Genomic DNA, 18986 nt, shown 5'->3' with positions numbered 1-18986 from the left:
TGCAGTTTGAGTTTCTACCTTATCAACAAAACCAAAAAGAATTCGAGCCGTCATCTCTGAAAAGGTGCAAATATTGGGTCTTTGGATAAAAAACATGTCTGACCTCTAAAGTAACCTTTAACAGTAAAAGTTTTAGGAAATGAGTTGCTGGATGTTCATGTCCCGAGCATCTAAAACGTCACTGTCGGAGGTACATAAGAAGGAACCCAAATCTGCATATTTGGACACAATCTGAGGTACGTGAGAACTTCTTTTCATCTGAAATCAACCCGACTAATTAGCAAACAAGAGATTTTCATCAAACAAAAACACTTTATTTCAATCACTCTGCTACAGTGTGATTATTTTTATTTTATTTGAAGGATTATTTGGTAAAAACAAACCATTTGTGTGCAGTTTGAGTACACGTGAAGGTACAAGTGTTAGGAGTTTGGGGAGGTAGACTGTCTCTGTATCTCTATAGCAGCTTACGTTAGCAGGCTCTTCAGTCACCAAACTTCCCTCTGATTTAGGTCCTCATGTTTTTTTCCGGCTTCACCTTTTCACTCGCACGCGGCTTCCCGTCCACTCGCCTCCTTTTGGACTGAGTAAGATCAGGAGCAAACCCTGACTCTCCAGCATCCCTTGTGCTGGCCTTCCTTTTCATTCCCTCTCCTTAAAGCTGAAGTCACAAACCAGAGAGAGGTGGTCAGATGGGTAGCTTAAGGATGGAAGCCTGTTTGGCCCAATTTGCTCCTCAGTGGGCATGTCCAAAACCGCGTCCACTCTCAGTGTGTCCTTAGTGTACCAGATGTAGTCCAGAGTGGTGCAGCATTCCCCCGTGGCCCGAATCTTCCACGACGTGAACTGCGGCTCGGTCAAACCGTCTTGGCTGAGTTTCTTACAGGCCGAGTCCAAACCGAGAGGAGACGCGGCGAAACGTCGGTAAACCTCCTCCGTTGGGACTGCGTTGAAATCCCCACACACGAGCGCAGGTACGCTGGCGTTGGGCTCACCTGCGGGCGCGTCGGCAACTTTCTGGACCAGATTCTGGAGATGCCAAAGCAGGTCTGATCCCTGAGTGCTACGAAGCCACTCCCACCCAGAACGGGCTTTCAGGTGGGTCACGGCCACGCACATGCATCTCCCGGTGCTGCGACAACGCAGAGTCGTCATGATGGCAACCTGCGGGAAGAGGGCACAGTGTCACAGATACTTCCCGGGGCGGTTTTAATGAGAAACGGGGACATTTTTACCCACTTGGTTAGTCGGAAGCATCATGGCGGAGAGTCGTAGGTTCACGCTGTCGAGAAGCTCAAACCTCGACTGGTCGAAGAACAGCGCGCAGCCGTCGGGGCCGTTGTTGCCCTCCACGTCCAGGCACGGGGACCAGGGCTTAGGGCAGAAGTGACTACCGTAGCCCAAGCCTGCCAAGACGGGCTGGAAGGTGTCGTAATAGTGGTCGACTTCCTGCAGGCACAGGATGTGAGGTCGGTAGGTGAGGATCTCCTCTAAGATGAGGTACTTTCTTCGGGACCAGCAGAGGGCCTCCTGGGGACACTGGACAAAATTGTCAACTCCTTCGCCCAGAGCTGAGGGACAGAAGACGGAGAGAGACAACTTCAGTGTACTGTGTACCTCAGCTAATATGGAGCCGAACACAGGTGAGCAGCTCAGACACGGACTATTTAAATCCTGTAAACTGCGAGGTGAAGCTGGCGCTTGTTCCAGCACAACGTTAACGTGATTATAGATCGTCTATCATAACCAGATGTCCCGGCCTGGAGATGCTGCTGTACGAACATTCCTCAGAGAGCAGTCTGAAGATGGTATTCGCCTCATCTGGGAGTCTTTGTCGTGTTTGTGCTCTTTGTCTCGACTTGGAAAAAGTTAATCCGTCATCTTTTACGACTACTTTCAGAATCAATTCACATAAGTAGGTCAAGAGAGTTCTATTAAACTTTCTGTTACTGCTGGTAATATAGTATAATAATAGGATCGGACATTTTTATGGTTACTTGGGGCAGCAGATGAGTATCTAAGAATAAACAACACCTTTGGTTCTAAACATGTAAAGCAGAGAAGGAACAACACGAGCATTAATCTAAATATTAAACAATGTCAAAAGGCAGATCTAACAGTTACTGTACTTGGAAGTAGTTCAGTTTCCTCCTCGTGTTGTTGATGAATAAATATTCGCTGTGTCAGGCAATGGGTCGGTTTTCACTGTTTCCTCTGACAACAATTGCTTCATGCAAAATAAAACATTGCATTAGTTTTCCAAACCCTGCGTTTGGCTTATTAACGAGGTTGCTAACTTTGTATCTGTCTGTATTTGACAGATGCCGTGAACTTTATTTATTCAGTCAGGTGCATTTAAAACCAAAAACGAGCTGAGACGGCGAACCAAAACGTTATGGTTACGGGCAGATAATCCACAGACGAGCAGCTGAACTCTTTGCTAATATGAGTAAGTCTGCTTTACATTGACAACAATAAATATAGAGACATGAAAAGAACAAATTATACTGACTGTGTTGGAAGGAGAGGAACTGAGAGCTAAAACAAACTGAACTCGTCGTATCCAAATAAGCCTTTTCTTTGTACCTGAACCTGAAAACCCATCGGACGTGTGTCAGACAGTCAGCAGCCTACCTTGGGCCAGTATGTTCCACTGCATCACCCTGATGGGGCCGCTGGGGGCGCCGTCTCCATCACCGAGGTGAACAAACTTCCTGCGGAGCCGAGGCGGCTGGTCCCCGAGGGCCTCATCGCACTGTTGAAGCAGCTCGGCTGGATCGAGGGGACACGCAGGGGAGCCCTTCTGCTGCTGCAACACACACGTCATGCATCACATTTACACGAGGGCGACATGTTGTGTCTTTTGCTGACAGGAAACGCACTGAAACTCGAGGTGCCTCATGAGAGCGGCACGGCGCGGATCCTGGAGTGAACGTGACGCGACAAAAGGTGAGATCCTGATACACCGGGGACGCCTGATGAATCGGAAATTGCGGCGCTCGACAAACTACAGAGGGAGGTAGTAGTGATAGATGTAGCGATCCCAAAGGATAGCAAGAAGAAGAAGGAAGACAAGAAATATGAAGGAATAAAGAAGGAAGCTGGAAAGAGGTGGGAAGGGAAGGCGGCAGTGGTAATCTAAACACTCCAGCAGATCTATATAATTCTTATTTCTACTCAGAATCTTACAAAGTGCTTCCAAAAATAAGAAGTTGGGAAATTAAAAGCACAGATCAGGACCTACCTGGCAGAAATCTGGATCCAGGTTTGTGACTGCGGGCTGGTGGGGGTCCAGGTAGGACAGAGGGAGGGGGGAACCGCGGCTGCCGAGGGTCTGAGTCAGGTTTCTGTACAGCCTGGTGGCTCCTCCACCCATCTGACACACTGCTGAGGAGGGAAAACAGGGATGAGGAGATGTGGAAGAAATAACTTTCAGTACAACATCTGGAGCCGACGCGCAGCTGTTTTAAAAATCAGACTATCGACTGCGTTTGCTGATCTCCAGCTCGGATTGTCAAGCGGTGTGCACGACCACGTCACAGCTGCTGAGTCATCTGGAGCGGCCTCACCGAGATAATCCCTTTGGAAAAAAAACAACAAAAACAACACCACGCACACACACGAGTCAGAGAGCGCTCTCTGACTCCTGTAGCGACAGCGCGTTTGCAGCTGGCGGTTGCCACGGGACACATGACTGCAGCTCAACGTGCCTTTTGTCCTGCTTCAACAACATCTGTTGGTTCACATGTGAGCCAGCTGCATCAGTGCTGATGATGCTGCTTTTATTCTTTAACGTTCTTCACCAGCAGAAATAACACAAATATATTATTAACATCATGAATTCACTTGGTGGCAACACACCAAAACCTCATTTAGCAGCCAGCATAACAAAAATAAAGGGGAAGAATACGTGAAAAGGACCTTTCAAAGGCTTTTTCTGTTCACTTTTGTTTAAGTGGAGTCGATGCACGTGTGCTGTGTGACTCCCTCGACTCATCACCGCGGTGAATCCAGCCTCTGACATCACATGCAAACAAAGTCAAAGGTCCACAAAACATCATTTGGCTCATGTGCAACGAAGAGATTGATTATAAAAGCAGGAGAGAGCCACCAGACATACCAAGTCTTTAATTTTACCCACAAAAACAGATGGCGCTCCTTCTGAAAACAGCGAATGAGGTTTAAAATATCACAATGTCCTTATGTGGTCACTACTGGCAACAATAAGATCAAAAACCCCGTTTATCAGTAGAGTTAAAGACGAAATGAACTTAAACAGGCTGCAAATATGGATATTCAGTTTGAAATGGCAATAAAATTCATCCCAAAGATTCCAAAGAGTCTTTTTATGAATCCAAAAAACCAGCAGGAAGCAGTCCCATCCTCCGTGTTACTCCTCCATCAACCGAGCGTAGAACCACAGGATCAAGACTAAATCACTGCATTGATCCAGTCTTTTAGACACAGAGAAGAGGCTACTTTTAAGTGTCTTAAACTCCTTGGCAGCTGGTGTTGGCCCAACCGTAATGACTGATAAACTGACAGCAGATTACTGAACCAGAACAGCTGCTCCACAACTTTAACCTGAGATCGTTTCCCTGACCTTTACACTTCCATCAGTTTCATTCGGTGGAGCCTGGTTGGTGTGTGGGGACATCTCCTCTTGTGATGATCCACACTCAGAGAGACTTTCTGAGGGACTTAAAACTCCTCTGAGGTAGTTCCAGCGACACTAAGAGTCTTGGGGAGGACATTTTACCTCCGTGACTCACTCAGACTTACAAAGTGAAAACACTCAGCAGCGTTCCCCCCTGCAGTAACTGGAAGTTTGTTCTGTTTATGAGCGACGGCTTTCTAATTACACACTATCTCGGTCCATTAATGTGCGTAAAATTTTATTACAGCAGCTATAAATGAGTAGAATAAGCTGTAATTATTGTCAGGAAGCCACAAAATCTTTATTTACAACACCAATAAAGAGAAGCAACTCTCAGTTTTAAATCACAGGTTGGGCAGGCCACACCCTGCAGATAATAAGCACAGCTGTATGCCTGCATGGGAGTTTATCTGTTTGCGACAACTTTGGACCCTTTTCAAACCAAAATGGGTCAAACTTGACTGGTTGTTCAGCAAAAACACATCAGGTTTGTTCAATTTCAAAAGCTAAACAGACAATTGTATTAATCCGACTCTTGTTTAAACACAAATCTCAGTATCATCGGGTCCACGAGACTGAAAACAATCTTCCTGGAAGATGCAACTCAAGCTGTTTTCCAATCAAACAGACCAAATGCATATCCTGAAAACTGCTGTAGCTCTGCTCTGAGGAACAAATCCTGGAGAATAACTTCTCAAACCAAACCAAAACGACTATAAAAAGGAGACATTAAACACTATTTGACCACCAAATGTTACAGATCCGTACAGGGCATAATGACCTGCCAAATTCTTCCCCATTTAAAACAAACTCCCCCGCATTTAGATCCACCCGATCAGGCGTTGTTTTAAACATTAGCCATTCATTACGGGCGCATACAGCGATGATGCAACACCTTCATCTTCTGATCTCTTACCCGCCGTCTGCATCTCTGTCCTGGGCTATGTTGGCTCAGCGCTCTCCTTCCTTTAACTCTACCCTCGCTCACATATGTTCTCCTCCTGGCTTTGCAGAGAGCGTCTTTTGTCTGCGTTCCGGGAAAAGTAGGCAGATGTGTTGCCAGTCAAAAAAAAACAAAGCGGTTGCCGCTCCCTGCTGCCTATAAAGCTTCAGGGGGAGACGGGGCGAGATTAGGAAGTGAAGACGTCACAAGGTCATATGGAGCATTACGGGTCAGGTGCTGCCGAGCTGGTTCAGTGTGTTAGTGACGAGCTATGAATCAGTCACCGCTGTAAAAACTGCATAACAGCGTCTGCACGCGTGCACAAGTGTGCAAGCACGTTGCAGCAACTTCTGCATTTTGTAACATAACTCACATAACTCTGAAACGAGTTTCCCGCTGTTGCATAACTGTCAGCAGTTACGACTTGTTTGGGATGTTCTTCTTTTCTTTTCTGTTTTTAAATCAGGTGCCTTGTGCTCGAGGGGGGTTACAAAAGTACACTTGCAGACATTTTGGTGATGGATTGCCATGAAATACTATCAATAATAATCCATTTTCTCCTAAGGCAAGGCAAGGCATCTTTATTTATATAGCGCATTTCATACCACAGGCAACTCAATGTGCTTTACATAAAGACAAGGCATTTAAAAGAACAGCATAAAAACAAGCAATTTAAAGAGAAAAAAAAATATCAAAGAAGAGGGGAAAAAGAAAAATATAAACTCAACCATAAGCACACCGAAAGAGAAATGTTTTTAACCTGGATTTAAAAGTGCTTACAGTTGTGGCTGATTTCAGTTCTGCTGGTAGTTTGTTCCAGTTGTGTGCAGCATAACAGCTAAAAGCTGCTTCACCGTGTCTAGTTTGAACTCTGGGCTCCACTATCTGACCTGAGTCAGCAGATCTCAGAGCTCTGCTGGGTTTATACTCTGCTAGCATGTCATTCATGTATTCTGGACCTAAACCGTTCCGTGATTTGTCGACGAGCAGCAGAACTTTAAAATCTATTCTGTATCTGACCGGGAGCCGATGTAAAGACTTGAGAACTGGGGTGATGTGATCTGATCTCTTTGTTCTGGTTAAAACTCGGGCTGCAGCGTTCTGAATGAGCTGCAGCTGTTTGAGACTCTTTTGGGGGAGTCCAGTCAGAAGACCGTTACAGTAGTCAAGTCTGCTGGAGATGAAAGCATGAATCAGCTTCTCCTGATCTGTTTGGGACATGAAACCCTTCATTCTGGATATGTTCTTAAGTTGATAAAAGGATGAATTAGTGCTGGGCGGTATACCGGTTCACACCGAATACTGGTTTATAATTTCGTTATGATATGAATTTTTAATATACCGCCATACCGGTGTATTTGATTACACAACGGGGGGAACGCTGCGTCGCGCGACATTGTTTGAGACGGGACCCTTTTCAGTGTTGCGCTTCTAAACACGCATGTTTACTGTCTATGGGTGCCAGGTGGTAATAAGCACCTGCGTTACGCGAAGGTGAAGGTGGATAGCAGTGTTACCCACACATAATTCGTGGCGGTGCGCCACAGATTAAACACCGGCCGCCACATATTGCGTTTCGTTATTATTATTATTTTTAACGCTATTTAAAAAATATTCGTATTCGTTGAGCTGCATTTCCTTTCCCTGCTCTCCCTCCGTCTCTCTCACATAGCCTACTCACACACACAGCCCCTCCCCTCCGTGCACACCGCGTGTGTCTCCATCAGCGAGATCATCCCTGGAAGCTTGGAAGCTTGCTAGCTTCAGCGTCGTGTTAGATTAGCTCCCATTAAAAAGTCCTATAAAAATATTTTATATTTTGAATACAATGTTGTCCCGTCCCGACCCGACCCATAGCAAACAAGCGATTACGCCTTCTTTATAAAGTTAACTAGTCGCAAGTTTGTCGTACAAAAAAAAAAAAAAAAAATGTAGTTGGGTTGTCGAGGTCTAAACACTAGCAACTGTGAATCAAATAAAGTAGTTTTTTAAAAACTCTTACACTGAATGTTTGCTGCTTCAATCCAGATGAGTATTGAAAAATATTTTCCACGATTGAAAAAGAGAAGTGCGTGTTGAGGAGGACCAGCCTGAACCGGAGGTATCAGTCTGAAACAGCTGAACAGTCCGACCAGTGTAATTAGCTATGTTATTCATTTGTTTACAATGAAGATGTGAATATTAATACAATAAAGTTCTGTGTGACCAATTATTAACGAAGGAATTATTTTGAAGAACTTTTATTTTCATTTTTAATTCTGTTCTCAAACTGTAGAAAATGCTGTGAACACCTAATTATGCATGAAAAAAAAATACCGTGATATACCGTGAAACCGTGATACTGTGAAAAAATACCGTGATATGTATTTTTGGTCATACCGCCCAGCACTAGGATGAATAACAAGGACGACATCTAGCTCCATCATCGGGCAAAAACTTCAATTTGCTCCACAGATTATCTTTATGTTGCACTTTATGTGCTTAGCCTCTTAGCTTAGCATGAGAGCAACTACTACCCTTTTACATACATGTGAAGACAGAATCACATCGCCTGCAGCCATGAGACTTTTATGGTTTTGGTGAAACACTTTGATACTAAAAATTATTAAACTTATCAGCCAAGAATCTGCCTGTTAACACCAACAGCAGCTTAGAGTCAAACCTGCACACGTTTAACGAGCTAAACTAAGCTATAAACAGCTATTTCAAAGCATCCTGGGGACCACCAGCATGAAGATATGAGCGGAGTCACCTCCAGAGTTTCTGTAGCTCTTAACAACGGCCATCAGAACACATGCAGGAGGTGTAGCTGTGACCAAATGTGTTGGTTTTTCATTTGTGCGTCAGCCAGCTGACAATCAAACCGTGATAAAAGACTCAAATTCTGCTGACTTACGAGTGACGTCTGTGGACTCAGCAGTGCTTCACATCTTTTATCACAAATAATACGCAAGTCTTTTTTTTTTTTTTAGCTCGTTTTGCAGCAGAACCACAAACAGCTGATTCCCAAACAGGCTGACTGAGCAGCCGCTGCTCATGTGCATGAGGCCAGCTGGACTCGGGTCCTGTAAACAAACTGTTGAAGCTTCAGTGCGGGGGTCTGACTGGGAGCTGGGAGCGTTGTGAATGAATGCCAGTTAGTGGTACACTGACATTTCCACTGAATGTGAATTAGTTTGCATGTGTTAGTCCTTTCAGAGCAGCTGGTTTACTCAGTTTGGGATGTTAGCCTAACCCTGTAAGAATGCAGACAAATCAATTTCCATTCAGTTGTGCTTCTATGGCACCAACTCAAGAGAAAGAGACAGTTAAATGCTCTTCACAAAGAAGACACCCAACAAGCCAGGCAGTACATGAAGGTAAAAGTCTCTTAGATAGAAGACGTATATCTGTGCTCCAACCTCCAACCGCCCTCACACATTAAAATCTACTGCAAATGCTGAAAAAAATACTTTTTCAAAGAGCAAAATACCAAGAAAATACAGCAAAAAATCACGGAAAAAGCAAAAGTTTAATGTTTACTTTGAATTTACCTGGCATCCTTCAACCATAACACGATACCATCCAAAAATAACCAAAGAAGCTAAATATGTTAACTTCTTAACTACGTGTACACTTCTATACATTTTCATTTTTGAATTTCCCCCAAAGTATTTTTCTATTCTATTCTATTCTTCTATTTACCCGATAAGTTGGTGCATTTAGGTTGTTTTCCTTTATTGAGCTGCTAATTACACGTCCAGTGTGAAGGACACCGTGGCTTCTTGTTCAAACGTCTCCCAGCCCCTCCCAAAGTGATCGCTTTCCCCCTCCGGGCTGCTGTAAAGTGTCCATGGACCATCTCATCCTGCCCACACTGTCACGGTTTCACATCTAATATTTCCTGTTTTCATTTTAGGAGAAATAACTTATTTTGAAATGATGAATGACCCTATTTTGGTCATTAACTCATATATACATTCTTCTATTTTTAAAATAAATAAAATGTTTTTGCTCTTATATTCCTATAAGCTTAAGTTAAATGCTCCTTTCATGTGTCACTTAATGGAGAATAATTATCTATAACTGTAGCATTACAGTTATATTCTGTATTCAAAATAATAATCATGATTAATGTCCAACCAACCATCACGTTTGCAACAGAAAATACTTTAAATACCTTTTTTCCATGACTCCATATTGTACAGCGCTGGTTAAAGTACAATCATGGAAGCAGAGATCATAGTTTGTGGTGTTAAATTGCTCCTTTACCCTTTGACCTTAGGACGTGCAGCTACGATACGAGCAGGGACGCTCATTGGTTGCTTTTACGCTCGCTGGTTCTGATCAGCCTAAAGCTTCACCGGCCCTTCGCTCAGAGAATTACTCATTTGTCTTTATTCTACCTTCAAAAGTGCCTCTTGTTTATCATTTGAGGCACTTTGAGAGAATAAAAATCCCTTTAAAGCCGAACAAAAGCACAGATAAATCAGATCGAACCATTGCTCATCCGCCCTGACCCTACGTTTTACCCTGAGAAATCAACGTATTTCCCACAGTTTGTATATCTTAAAGCCACAATCATGGCTCCACTTTTTACTTAAAATGCTGTCTGTGTCCCACCAGTTTCCTCTGAGCTGTCAAAACCTCATTATTATTTCAGGTAAATAAATGACAAAAATGTCTTTGCTGGTGCACTGAAAGACCTATGGCTATGGCTAAAACATCACTAAACCAGCAACAGGATCCAACAAGAAACTTTTATCTTCACAACACAAACTTTTTCACATCGGTTCTGAGCTCCAGTGGAGGAAAGAATAAGAAATAAATCCAGTTTTTCTGCATTTTAACTGCCTGCAGCTGTTTCGTTGACAGCAACAAGCTCGTGTTTGTGATGCAACATCCCCTGAGGCAGCAGGCGGAGATATCCAAAGAGATTTGACAGTCAAGACAGCATACATGCAGGAAGGAGCTTCAAATCGACACTGTAACACCGTCCCAGCGCCGCACAGCGTTAGATAATAAAGCTGCTACTTCTGAGCAAAGTCTGCTCAACTCTTACCTTTTTAATGGAACAAACAGATGATTTCCTCCCGACTCCAGCCTCGTTCCCCTCTCTCTCTTTCTTCAGCGGTATTCGCTGTGTGACACAGAAAGGTGCAGTGCCTCCTCAGGCATGTGTCTGCGGGGTTATTTGCTCAGAGAGAAGTAGCAGCGGCTGGTTAACTGACCCCTTTAGCAGCAGGGCAAGGTCACCGAGAGAAACCGGATTCCTTCTGCCATCTGCTGGCTGGAGCCACACAGGAAAAACTTTCATCAACCCAAAAAAATCCATGCAGAGAAGTCTGAAAAGAAGGGAAAAACAGAGGATGATTATTGGCATGATCGGTTTATTTGGTTGGGTTAAAGTCAAAGTAGGTCGCGGTAGGTGACAGAACAGAATATTAATAATACGCAACACTTTTTCCACTCTGGAGTACCAAAAGAAGCAGGCAAGCACACTGTAGTTGGAGCTTTGGTTTCGCCAACATATCTGCAATAAAAAGAATTCCCCAATAATTCTTTTGAAAAAAGGTCAAAGAGATTTTCCTTATGTTCCTTAAATTTCCCGAAACAATACTCAAAGAGTCCACAGTGGGATCCCCGGCTCCTCCAATCTGCAGGACACTGAATCAGAAAACCAAAAAAACAACCGTTTAAATGTGTGCTTGAATGGGTGAATTTGACTGTTTTAAGACTGTGAAGCAAAAAAAAAAGCAAGACAAGCCGAGTAAAGTTTCCTGATTAACTCTTAAGCTTCCACACTGTCGTTTCTTAGCTTTCTTAACAATGGAAAGAATGTGAGATGACCACCGGTTCTCCGAGCGCCACAATGTGAGCGTTGATTCTCCATCCGCAGTTTCATCCGCCTGTAATCTGACCGACGGTGGTGGTGTCATCCAAAAACCACACAATGGAGCTCTCTTCATGCCTGGATGTGCAGTCACGGGTGTGGGCGCACAAACGGGTGGGGGGTTCATGAACAAGAGAGGACTTCTTTCAAAATGGAGGACGACAGCAGAACATAATTAGTGTTGCACACAAAGCCTGAACTCGGGTTATAACTTCCAAACTCATCATTTACCTTTCAGGCCTGGAGCTGCAGACCAACACTTTTTATGAAATAGTGATACAAATGAGGCTTGAGCAGAAGGTTTATCAAAAAGGTTTTAGTGGACAGTGCTAAGTTTACCAGGAAACTCTCAGGTTTTAGTTAGATAATAATAATCAGATCGTAATGAGTTATCTGAATAACTCGGCACAAAGCCTGAAAAGTGGTTAAAGAAATAATAAACAACATGCTGCACGCTTCCTTAAACTGAGTGAGTCCAGTAATGTTTTAGGGACGATAGACAGGAAGAGGACACATCTATATGTCGTACTTTTTATTTCCAGCCCTGAATATTTGGTGCACACAAGTTATCTGACTTCTGCAGGCAGACTCGGCTCCACGGATGTGACCGCGTGCAGTGACGGCTGTCGGCTGGGCTCCTCCACTGCCGTCTTATCGCCCAGTCGTTTACTAAAATCCAGCATCTGTCGGTGCAGCAGTGCACTGACATTCACCAGCTGCTGTTTCCTGGTCTTCAGACGGTCCAACAGAGAACCCATCGACGCCAACAGGGCGCCGTCTCTGCTCTGACAGGCCCGGGTTACCGATGCGTCCCCTCTCCAGGCCTCCTGTAAACTCTCAGATAAGGCCTGCGTGTTGTGGCTGAGCTGCTGAATCTCCCGCCGGTGTCGGTCTCTGAGCTGCCCGGTTGTGTTAATGTCCTCCGTCATCTGTCGGATGCCGAGACGCAGTCGGCTGTTTTCCACGCCGACCTGCTCCAGTTTCACGCTGTCGTTATAGACGTTCACCTCCACGGCGGTCAGCTCTGAGGCCTGTTGGTCCAGCATGCGGATGCAGCAGCTTTGCAGCTCTTCCAGCTGAGCCTTCATGGCCTCTCTGGGCAGCAGCAGCGAGCTGGTTTGCAGCTTCTTCCCCTCGATCGACAGATTCAGCTCCATCCTCTTCCGTTTCAGCTCATGTGTGAGCGCCTCCAGCCTCTCGTGCCTGCTTTGCTCCTCGTCCCACTTGGCCTCCACCTCCTTCAGCAGCTCCTCTTCCTCCTGCACCTCCCTCTGCTTCTCCTCCGTGCTCTTGCCGATGCTCTCGGCCTCTGCGCTGCACTGCTGCACCTCCTGCCTCTGGATGCTCTCCATTTGTTTGTACTCAGCCTCAGACTGGGTCACATGACTCATCAGCACGTCGGCATCGGCGCTCTTGGGCTGCCGCTGGTGAAGCGCGGCCTCTTCTTGAAGCAGCTCCTCATATCTCCTCCTGGTGTTGTTGATCTCAGAAGTCATTTTGGCCACATGCTCCTCCTGCGTCCTCCTCTCCTCCTCCAGCAGCTGGCCGAGTCGCCTCTTTTTCTCCTCAAAATGACCGACGTTGTTCTTCTCCGCCTCCAAATCACCGCACGCCTCTTCCTGATTCCTCTTGAAGACACGCCTGTTGATTGCATCTGCCTCCTGGAGCTCTTTGATCTGCTTGTCCATCTCTTTGGCCTCTTTGCCGTGTTTGACGATGGAAGCGATGCGCTCCTCCAGCTGCAGCCTGGACTGCCGCAGCTGCTGCGTGACGTGGAGATGCTCGGCCCTTACTTCGTTTTCTTCATCGTGCCGATGCGTGAAGATCTTACAGATTTGACTCATGGCGTCGAGAATGAGCGGTTTTGATGCTCGAACTTCTTCTATTTTAGCTTCCATTGTGGCAATTTGGTCTTGAATATTACCGACTGTGAGGTGGAAGGCCTCCCGCAACTCATGCAACTCCTTCTTCAGCATTTCTCTCTGCTGCCTGAGCTCTCCGTGCTTTAGGATTTCGTCCTCTAGCAGCTGCTCACATTGGCAGCGAGACGCCGTCAATCCTCGCACGTTGCTCTCCATCTTGCCCGTGTGGAAGCTGATTTCAGCCAGATGGCTGTGGGTTTCCTCTCTCTTGTCGTCAACGATCTCCAACTCTTTTCTCGTGCTCAGGATGGCCTGCTCCTGCTGCAGAACTTCCTCCTCGGTCTGATCCACCTCTCTGGACAGGCTGTCTTTGTTCTCAGAGAAAGCTTCCCTCTCCAGTATCCTGTTCTGCTGCAGACTTATTTTGTTCTGTTCGACAGCAGCGATGGAGGACTTCAGCTCCTCTATGAGATCCCGTGTCTGATCCAGCTGCATCTGCGAGCTGTATCTAAGGGTGAGCTGATCATTCAGAGTGGCCACAATCGCATCATTCTCAGCCTTGACCTGCTCTCGCTCTGGGAAAAGTATCTTGTTTTGGCTCAAAAGTGCCTCCAGCTTCTCCACGGTCTCTTCTTGGAGCTGAGAGGCTGTGCTGATGTCTTTGCGCAGCTGCTCTATCTCCTCAGCATTAGATGCCCGGACTGCTGCCACATCAGCCATGATGCCCTCACTCATACGTTCACGTATGTTATTAAACTGGTGCCTCAGTTTACTGTTTTCTATGGTTTCCACCTCCAGGTGCTCGTGAGCGGTGCGCCTCTCCGCCTCCAGGTCAGTGACAGCGGCCGTTATCTCCGTCAGATGGATGCTGGCTTCTTGAGCGAAGGGGACTCCCTCCTCTCTCAGCTGCTTGTCCAGGTCCTTTAAATGCTCCAGGGCCATCAACACGGCGGGGAAGTCGGGGACCAGGCAAGAAGCCATTTTTATCTCTCTTTTTTTTAAGCTGGAAAGTGTGTCTACGACGTTAATGTTCATATAATTGCCACCGTTCATTTCTGAGTGGTGTTGCCAAGACAACAGTTGCCCCACTACGGAGACTACAGCGTGCTACGGCAAGCCGGTGACGCCACTATGTCGAAGTATTACCTAACTGTCAGCTAACTGCGAAATTAAGGAGTTGTAAGAGCAGAGGCTACAGTTGGCCGCATGAAACCACAAAAAAAAAAAAAAAAAAAATCAAGTTTGAAACACAGACGATTGTGAGATAGCCTTAAGAGACTCTGGTGTTGAAAATAAAGCGTTAAAGATGTCGAAAGACAGTTGGTGCTTACCTCAGAGGTGGAGCACTCTGGCAAACGTTCAACTTCACCGTCAAGTCCCACAAAATGTCTGTGCGTGCTGCAGTCAGACAAACGAAAGCTAACAGCAAACTGTCAGGAGGCGAGCCCGTGTGTTGCCAGATCTGAAGATATTACGTAAATCAGCTCAGTGAGTCTCAGCAATATAATAGAAATAGAAATAGAAAAATACTTTATTCGTCCCCCAATGGGGGAAATTCAAATTAGTCAAGTAGCTCAAAAAAATTATTAATATTTACAATGATTGTATATTAACAACAACAATAAGCATACCAATTCTAATAAAAAATACTACTACTAACTAATAATAATAATAAATGACTAAATAAATAAAAAAAATAAAAAAATCAATCAATCAATTTGAGAAGAACTCAGCAGTCACTGGTAAAAAGCCTTATGGCTGTGGGAACAAAGGACCTTCTGAACGTGACATGGTGGAAAGGAAGAAATGCACTTTTTCTAATCTGAGGTGGTACCAAGTTTTAAAATGAGGTAAATAAAACTTCAAATTACCAACAGCATATGAGAAATGACACTGTGTCATTATTTAATGGACAAAAACTGAACCAAAATGAAGAAGTAGCGCATGGAGTGCTCCTAATCAAATGCACTGATTCATTGTTGTGAGCACCTCTATAAAAAGCACATGTTTTTTTCTCAGTTTGCTGCTCTGCAGCATTCAGGTGTGTGTTAACACGATGCCAAGAAGGAAAGACATCAGCAATGATCTTAGAGAAGCAGTTGTTGCTGCCCATCAATCTGGGAAGGGTTATAAGGCCATTTCCAAACTATTTGGAGTCCATCATTCTACAGAGAGAAAGATTATTCACAAGTGGAAAACATTCAGGACAGCTGTCAATCTTCCCAGGAGTGGACGTCCCAGCAAGGTCACCCCAAGGTCAAAAACCCAAGAGCTACATCTCAGACTCTACAGGCCTCAGTTAGCATGTTAAAGGTTAAAGTTCATGACAGCACAATTAGAAAAAGACTGAACAAGTATGGCTTGTGTGGAAGGGCTGCAGGAGAAAGCCTCTTCTCTCTAAAAAGAACATGGCAGCACAGCTTAGGTTTGCAAAGCTGCATCTGAACAAACCACAAGACTTCTGGAACAATGTCCTTTGGACAGACCAGACCAAAGTGGAGATGTTTGCTCATAATGCACAGCAGCACGTTTGGAGGAAACCAAACAGCATATCAGCACAAGGTGGGACCTTCAGAGAGCTGTGCATAAACCAATGCTGCAAACCTCAATGAGCTGAAGAAACGAAGATGGCTGATGTAACATGGAATTTTTGTATTTGTTCAAACGGAATTAGATATTTCTTGTGGCAGACAGGTGAACCAATACTTTGAAATAGAAAATGACACATTTCACAACAAGTAAAGTGTAACAAAATAAAAAAAGAAATTAAAAAAAAACTCGGCATTCACAACAAATCTGTTGTGTTGGTCAGAGTTATGTTTGGATATTGGGTTGATGTGCTGTTTAGGTGATTTTTCTGACTTTATAAATGTTCAGTGTAGAATTTTTGCCTCGATGATCACAAACAACAACATCTGTCAGTGATGTAAGGAACATATGGAAATAAAATATTCTTAGAATATTGCAAAACTCACAACATTTACCTTTCATTTGTGCATTTATGACAGGTAACCCTGTCATAAACTCACTTGTCACTATCGTTGATCACTTGACCTGATCCCTTGTGTTGTCTATGGCATTTTATGGTGTGATGATGTTTCTTTCTTATTTTATTTATTAGTTATGATGTTTTTATCTTATTTTATACCATATTTATGGTCCTTTTAACCTTTTACTGACCAATTGCACTTCATGTTTGTCCTGTGTTATCTGTTGTTGTTCTATGTGCTTATGTTGTTATCTTGCTGCACATTCATTCGCCCCTTTTGGGGACAATAAAGTGGAAAGTTGAAGTTGAAGTTGAAGTTGAAGTCATGACCCGGGCCTGGCGACCTGCCAACAACCTTGGCAGGTCGCCAAGGTTGTTGGCATAAATATGCTATATTCTACATGATTTTTTATGAATTTTTATGTTGTAGAGTTGTGAATTTATTTTATCAATGGAGAAATTGAGCAGCCTTGCTTTGTTGTCTACAGTAGTAGATCAACCCTCATCTTACTTTGAAGCTCCCAGATCAAGGAAGTGACGTCGACGCAGCTTTAGCAGCAGAGAAGCTATCAGGCTTGTGTTGATAATAATAATCTCCTGGACTATGGACAAACTTCCAAATGCATCGTTTTGTGAGTACAGACCATATTTGTACTACTGTAGAAGTTTGGTGTCATGGCATGTGATTTTAGTGTGGTAATTTTGGAGATACTGCCAGGGTCCATTAGCGCTTGTACGAAGCTATTCGGGATAACTCAGTAACTCAGCTGATGTTCAGCCAATATCGAAAAAACTTCGGGTGGGCTACTTGGCTGGATGTCACGGTTCAAATGACCCTAGGGTGAATCTACTCCGAACTATCACTTTAAAGGGGCACTAGGTAGCATTTTCACCTAAAATTATAGCCTTCAGGAGTTTACCAAAGGTTAAACAAGTCAATGGTAAGCGAATGAAGCCTGTGTCGCTCCCAACAGGGGTCTGTATGCTGAAAATCCCATATTCAATTCAATTCAATTCAATTCAAAAATACTTTATTTATCCCAGAGGGAAATTAAATGTTGATGTAGCTCAATTAAATCAAAGAGTTATTATAGATGCTGATGGCTGTGGGCAGGAAAGATTTCCTGTAGCGGTCCGTTTTGCATCCAAACTGAAGAAGCCTTTGACTGAAGAGACTCTGTTTTCTGATAACAGTCTCATGGAGAGGATGTTCAGGGTTGTCCATAATTCTCTTGATTTTATGCAAAATCCTTCTTTGCATTATTGTCTCCAGAGGTTCCACAGTCGTCCCCAGAACAGAACCAGCCTTCTTTATCAGGTTGTTGAGTCTTTTTAGGTCCCTGGTTCTGATGCTGCTGCCCCAACAGATGACACAAGAGGAAATGACGCTCTCAACAACAGACTTGTAGAAGATCTGCAACATCTTGTTGCAAACCTTGAAGGACCTTAGCTTCCTCAAGAAGTACAGTCTGCTCTGTCCTTTCTTGTAGATTGCTTCACTGTTGTGTCTCCAGTCCAGTCTGTTGTCCACATGAACACCAAGGTATTTATATTCCTCAACCACCTCCACTTCTTCTCCCATGATGGAAACAGGGTTTGATCTGACCTTGTTTCTCCTGAAATCTACAATCATCTCCTTTGTTTTGTTAACATTCAAGATGAGATGATTGTTCCCACACCATGCCACAAAGCGGTCCACCAGCTCTCTGTACTCAGCTTCTTGTCCATCTCTGATACACCCGACCACTGCAGAGTCATCTGAATATTTCTGTAGATGACAGGAGTCTGACTTGTACTGGAAGTCTGAAGTGTACAGAGTGAAAAGGAATGGTGAGAGTACAGTCCCTTGTGGTGCTCCTGTGCTGCTGATCACCTGGTTAGACACACAATTCTTCAGTCTGACAAACTGTGGTCTGTTTGTCAGGTAGTCATTAATCCAGGTGATTGTTGAGGCCTCCACCTGAGTCTTCTGGAGTTTCAGACTAAGCAGATCAGGCTGGATTGTGTTAAATGCACTGGAGAAATCAAAGAACATGATCCTCACAGTGCTGCCTGCTTTGTCCAGATGACAGTGGGTTTGTTGAAGCAGGTGTATGATAGCGTCTTCAACTCCAACTCCATGGCGATAAGCAAACTGCAGGGGGTCCTGATATGTGCTGGTTTGCTTACACAGGTGGGTCAACAGGAGTCTCTCCAGGACCTTCATGATGTGGGATGTCAGGGCAACAGGTCTGTAGTCATTGATATCTGAAGGGTGGGTTTTCTTTGGTACCGGAACCAGACAGGATGTCTTCCACAACAGTGGTACCTTCTCTTGGGTCAAGCTAAGGTTGAAAAGGTGTTGCAGAATCCCACAGAGCTGCTCTGCACAGGCCTTCAGGACTCGGGGGCTGACACCATCTGGACCTGCAGCCTTGTTCCGGTTCAGTCTTTCCAACTGCCTCTTCACCTGACTTCTAGAAACAGAAAAGTGGGAGGGGGAGGCAAAGGGGACAGCAGCATCTCCTGATTGGGTTGATGACAAACTAGTGGAAGCAGAAGAATCCATGACTGAGGTGGAGATGGAGATGTTACAGGAAAGCTGTGGGTCAGAGGAGGGTGGGATGTCTCTTTGGCTGGGAACAGGAGGGGAGGATGGTGAGCTTGTTCCTGAACTGAACCTG

The 18986-nt window shown here is 44.7% G+C and overlaps 2 protein-coding genes across 6 annotated transcripts; both read right to left on the bottom strand.

Moving 5' to 3' along the window:
* Positions 1-315: 315 nt before the first annotated feature.
* Positions 316-10888, bottom strand: LOC142378684 (nocturnin-like). 5 transcript variants are annotated; one of them, XM_075463487.1, is made up of 5 exons: positions 10642-10888; positions 3245-3387; positions 2635-2809; positions 1240-1571; positions 316-1164 (listed from the first exon to the last, which is right to left on the bottom strand). In XM_075463487.1, the coding sequence occupies exons 2-5, from the start codon at positions 3374-3376 to the stop codon at positions 643-645; spliced, it is 1161 nt and encodes a 386-aa protein (XP_075319602.1). In that variant the 5' UTR covers positions 3377-3387; positions 10642-10888; the 3' UTR covers positions 316-642. The 5 variants fall into 5 exon arrangements, with proteins under 5 accessions (XP_075319602.1, XP_075319603.1, XP_075319601.1 ...); XM_075463488.1 differs by having other exon boundaries at positions 3245-3384; XM_075463486.1 differs by lacking the exon at positions 10642-10888 and adding an exon at positions 5574-5852 and having other exon boundaries at positions 2635-2806.
* Positions 10889-11016: 128 nt separating this feature from the next.
* On the bottom strand, positions 11017-14477 carry ccdc175 (coiled-coil domain containing 175). The gene has a single exon (XM_075463482.1). It carries the CDS (start codon positions 14385-14387, stop codon positions 12039-12041), a length of 2349 nt encoding a protein of 782 aa, XP_075319597.1. The 5' UTR covers positions 14388-14477; the 3' UTR covers positions 11017-12038.
* Positions 14478-18986: the final 4509 nt, after the last annotated feature.

The sequence above is a fragment of the Odontesthes bonariensis genome, chromosome 4 (genome assembly GCF_027942865.1).
Source record: "Odontesthes bonariensis isolate fOdoBon6 chromosome 4, fOdoBon6.hap1, whole genome shotgun sequence".
Classification (NCBI taxonomy): domain Eukaryota; kingdom Metazoa; phylum Chordata; class Actinopteri; order Atheriniformes; family Atherinopsidae; genus Odontesthes; species Odontesthes bonariensis.
The sequence above is the reverse complement of the archived record's forward strand: the minus strand, read 5'-3'. Positions and strand labels throughout refer to the sequence as shown.

Excerpts from the sequence above, each read along its gene's own strand:
- LOC142378684 (XM_075463484.1), bottom strand. Across the intron at positions 2,810-3,244 it reads TGGATCCAGATTTCTGCCAG|CAGCAGAAGGGCTCCCCTGC; the intron begins GTAGGTCCTGAT and ends TGTGTGTTGCAG. Across the intron at positions 1,572-2,634 it reads GTGGAACATACTGGCCCAAG|CTCTGGGCGAAGGAGTTGAC; the intron begins GTAGGCTGCTGA and ends TCTGTCCCTCAG.
- ccdc175 (XM_075463482.1), bottom strand. The coding sequence starts at position 14,387 with ATGAACGGTGGCAATTATATGAACATTAACGTCGTAGACACACTTTCC.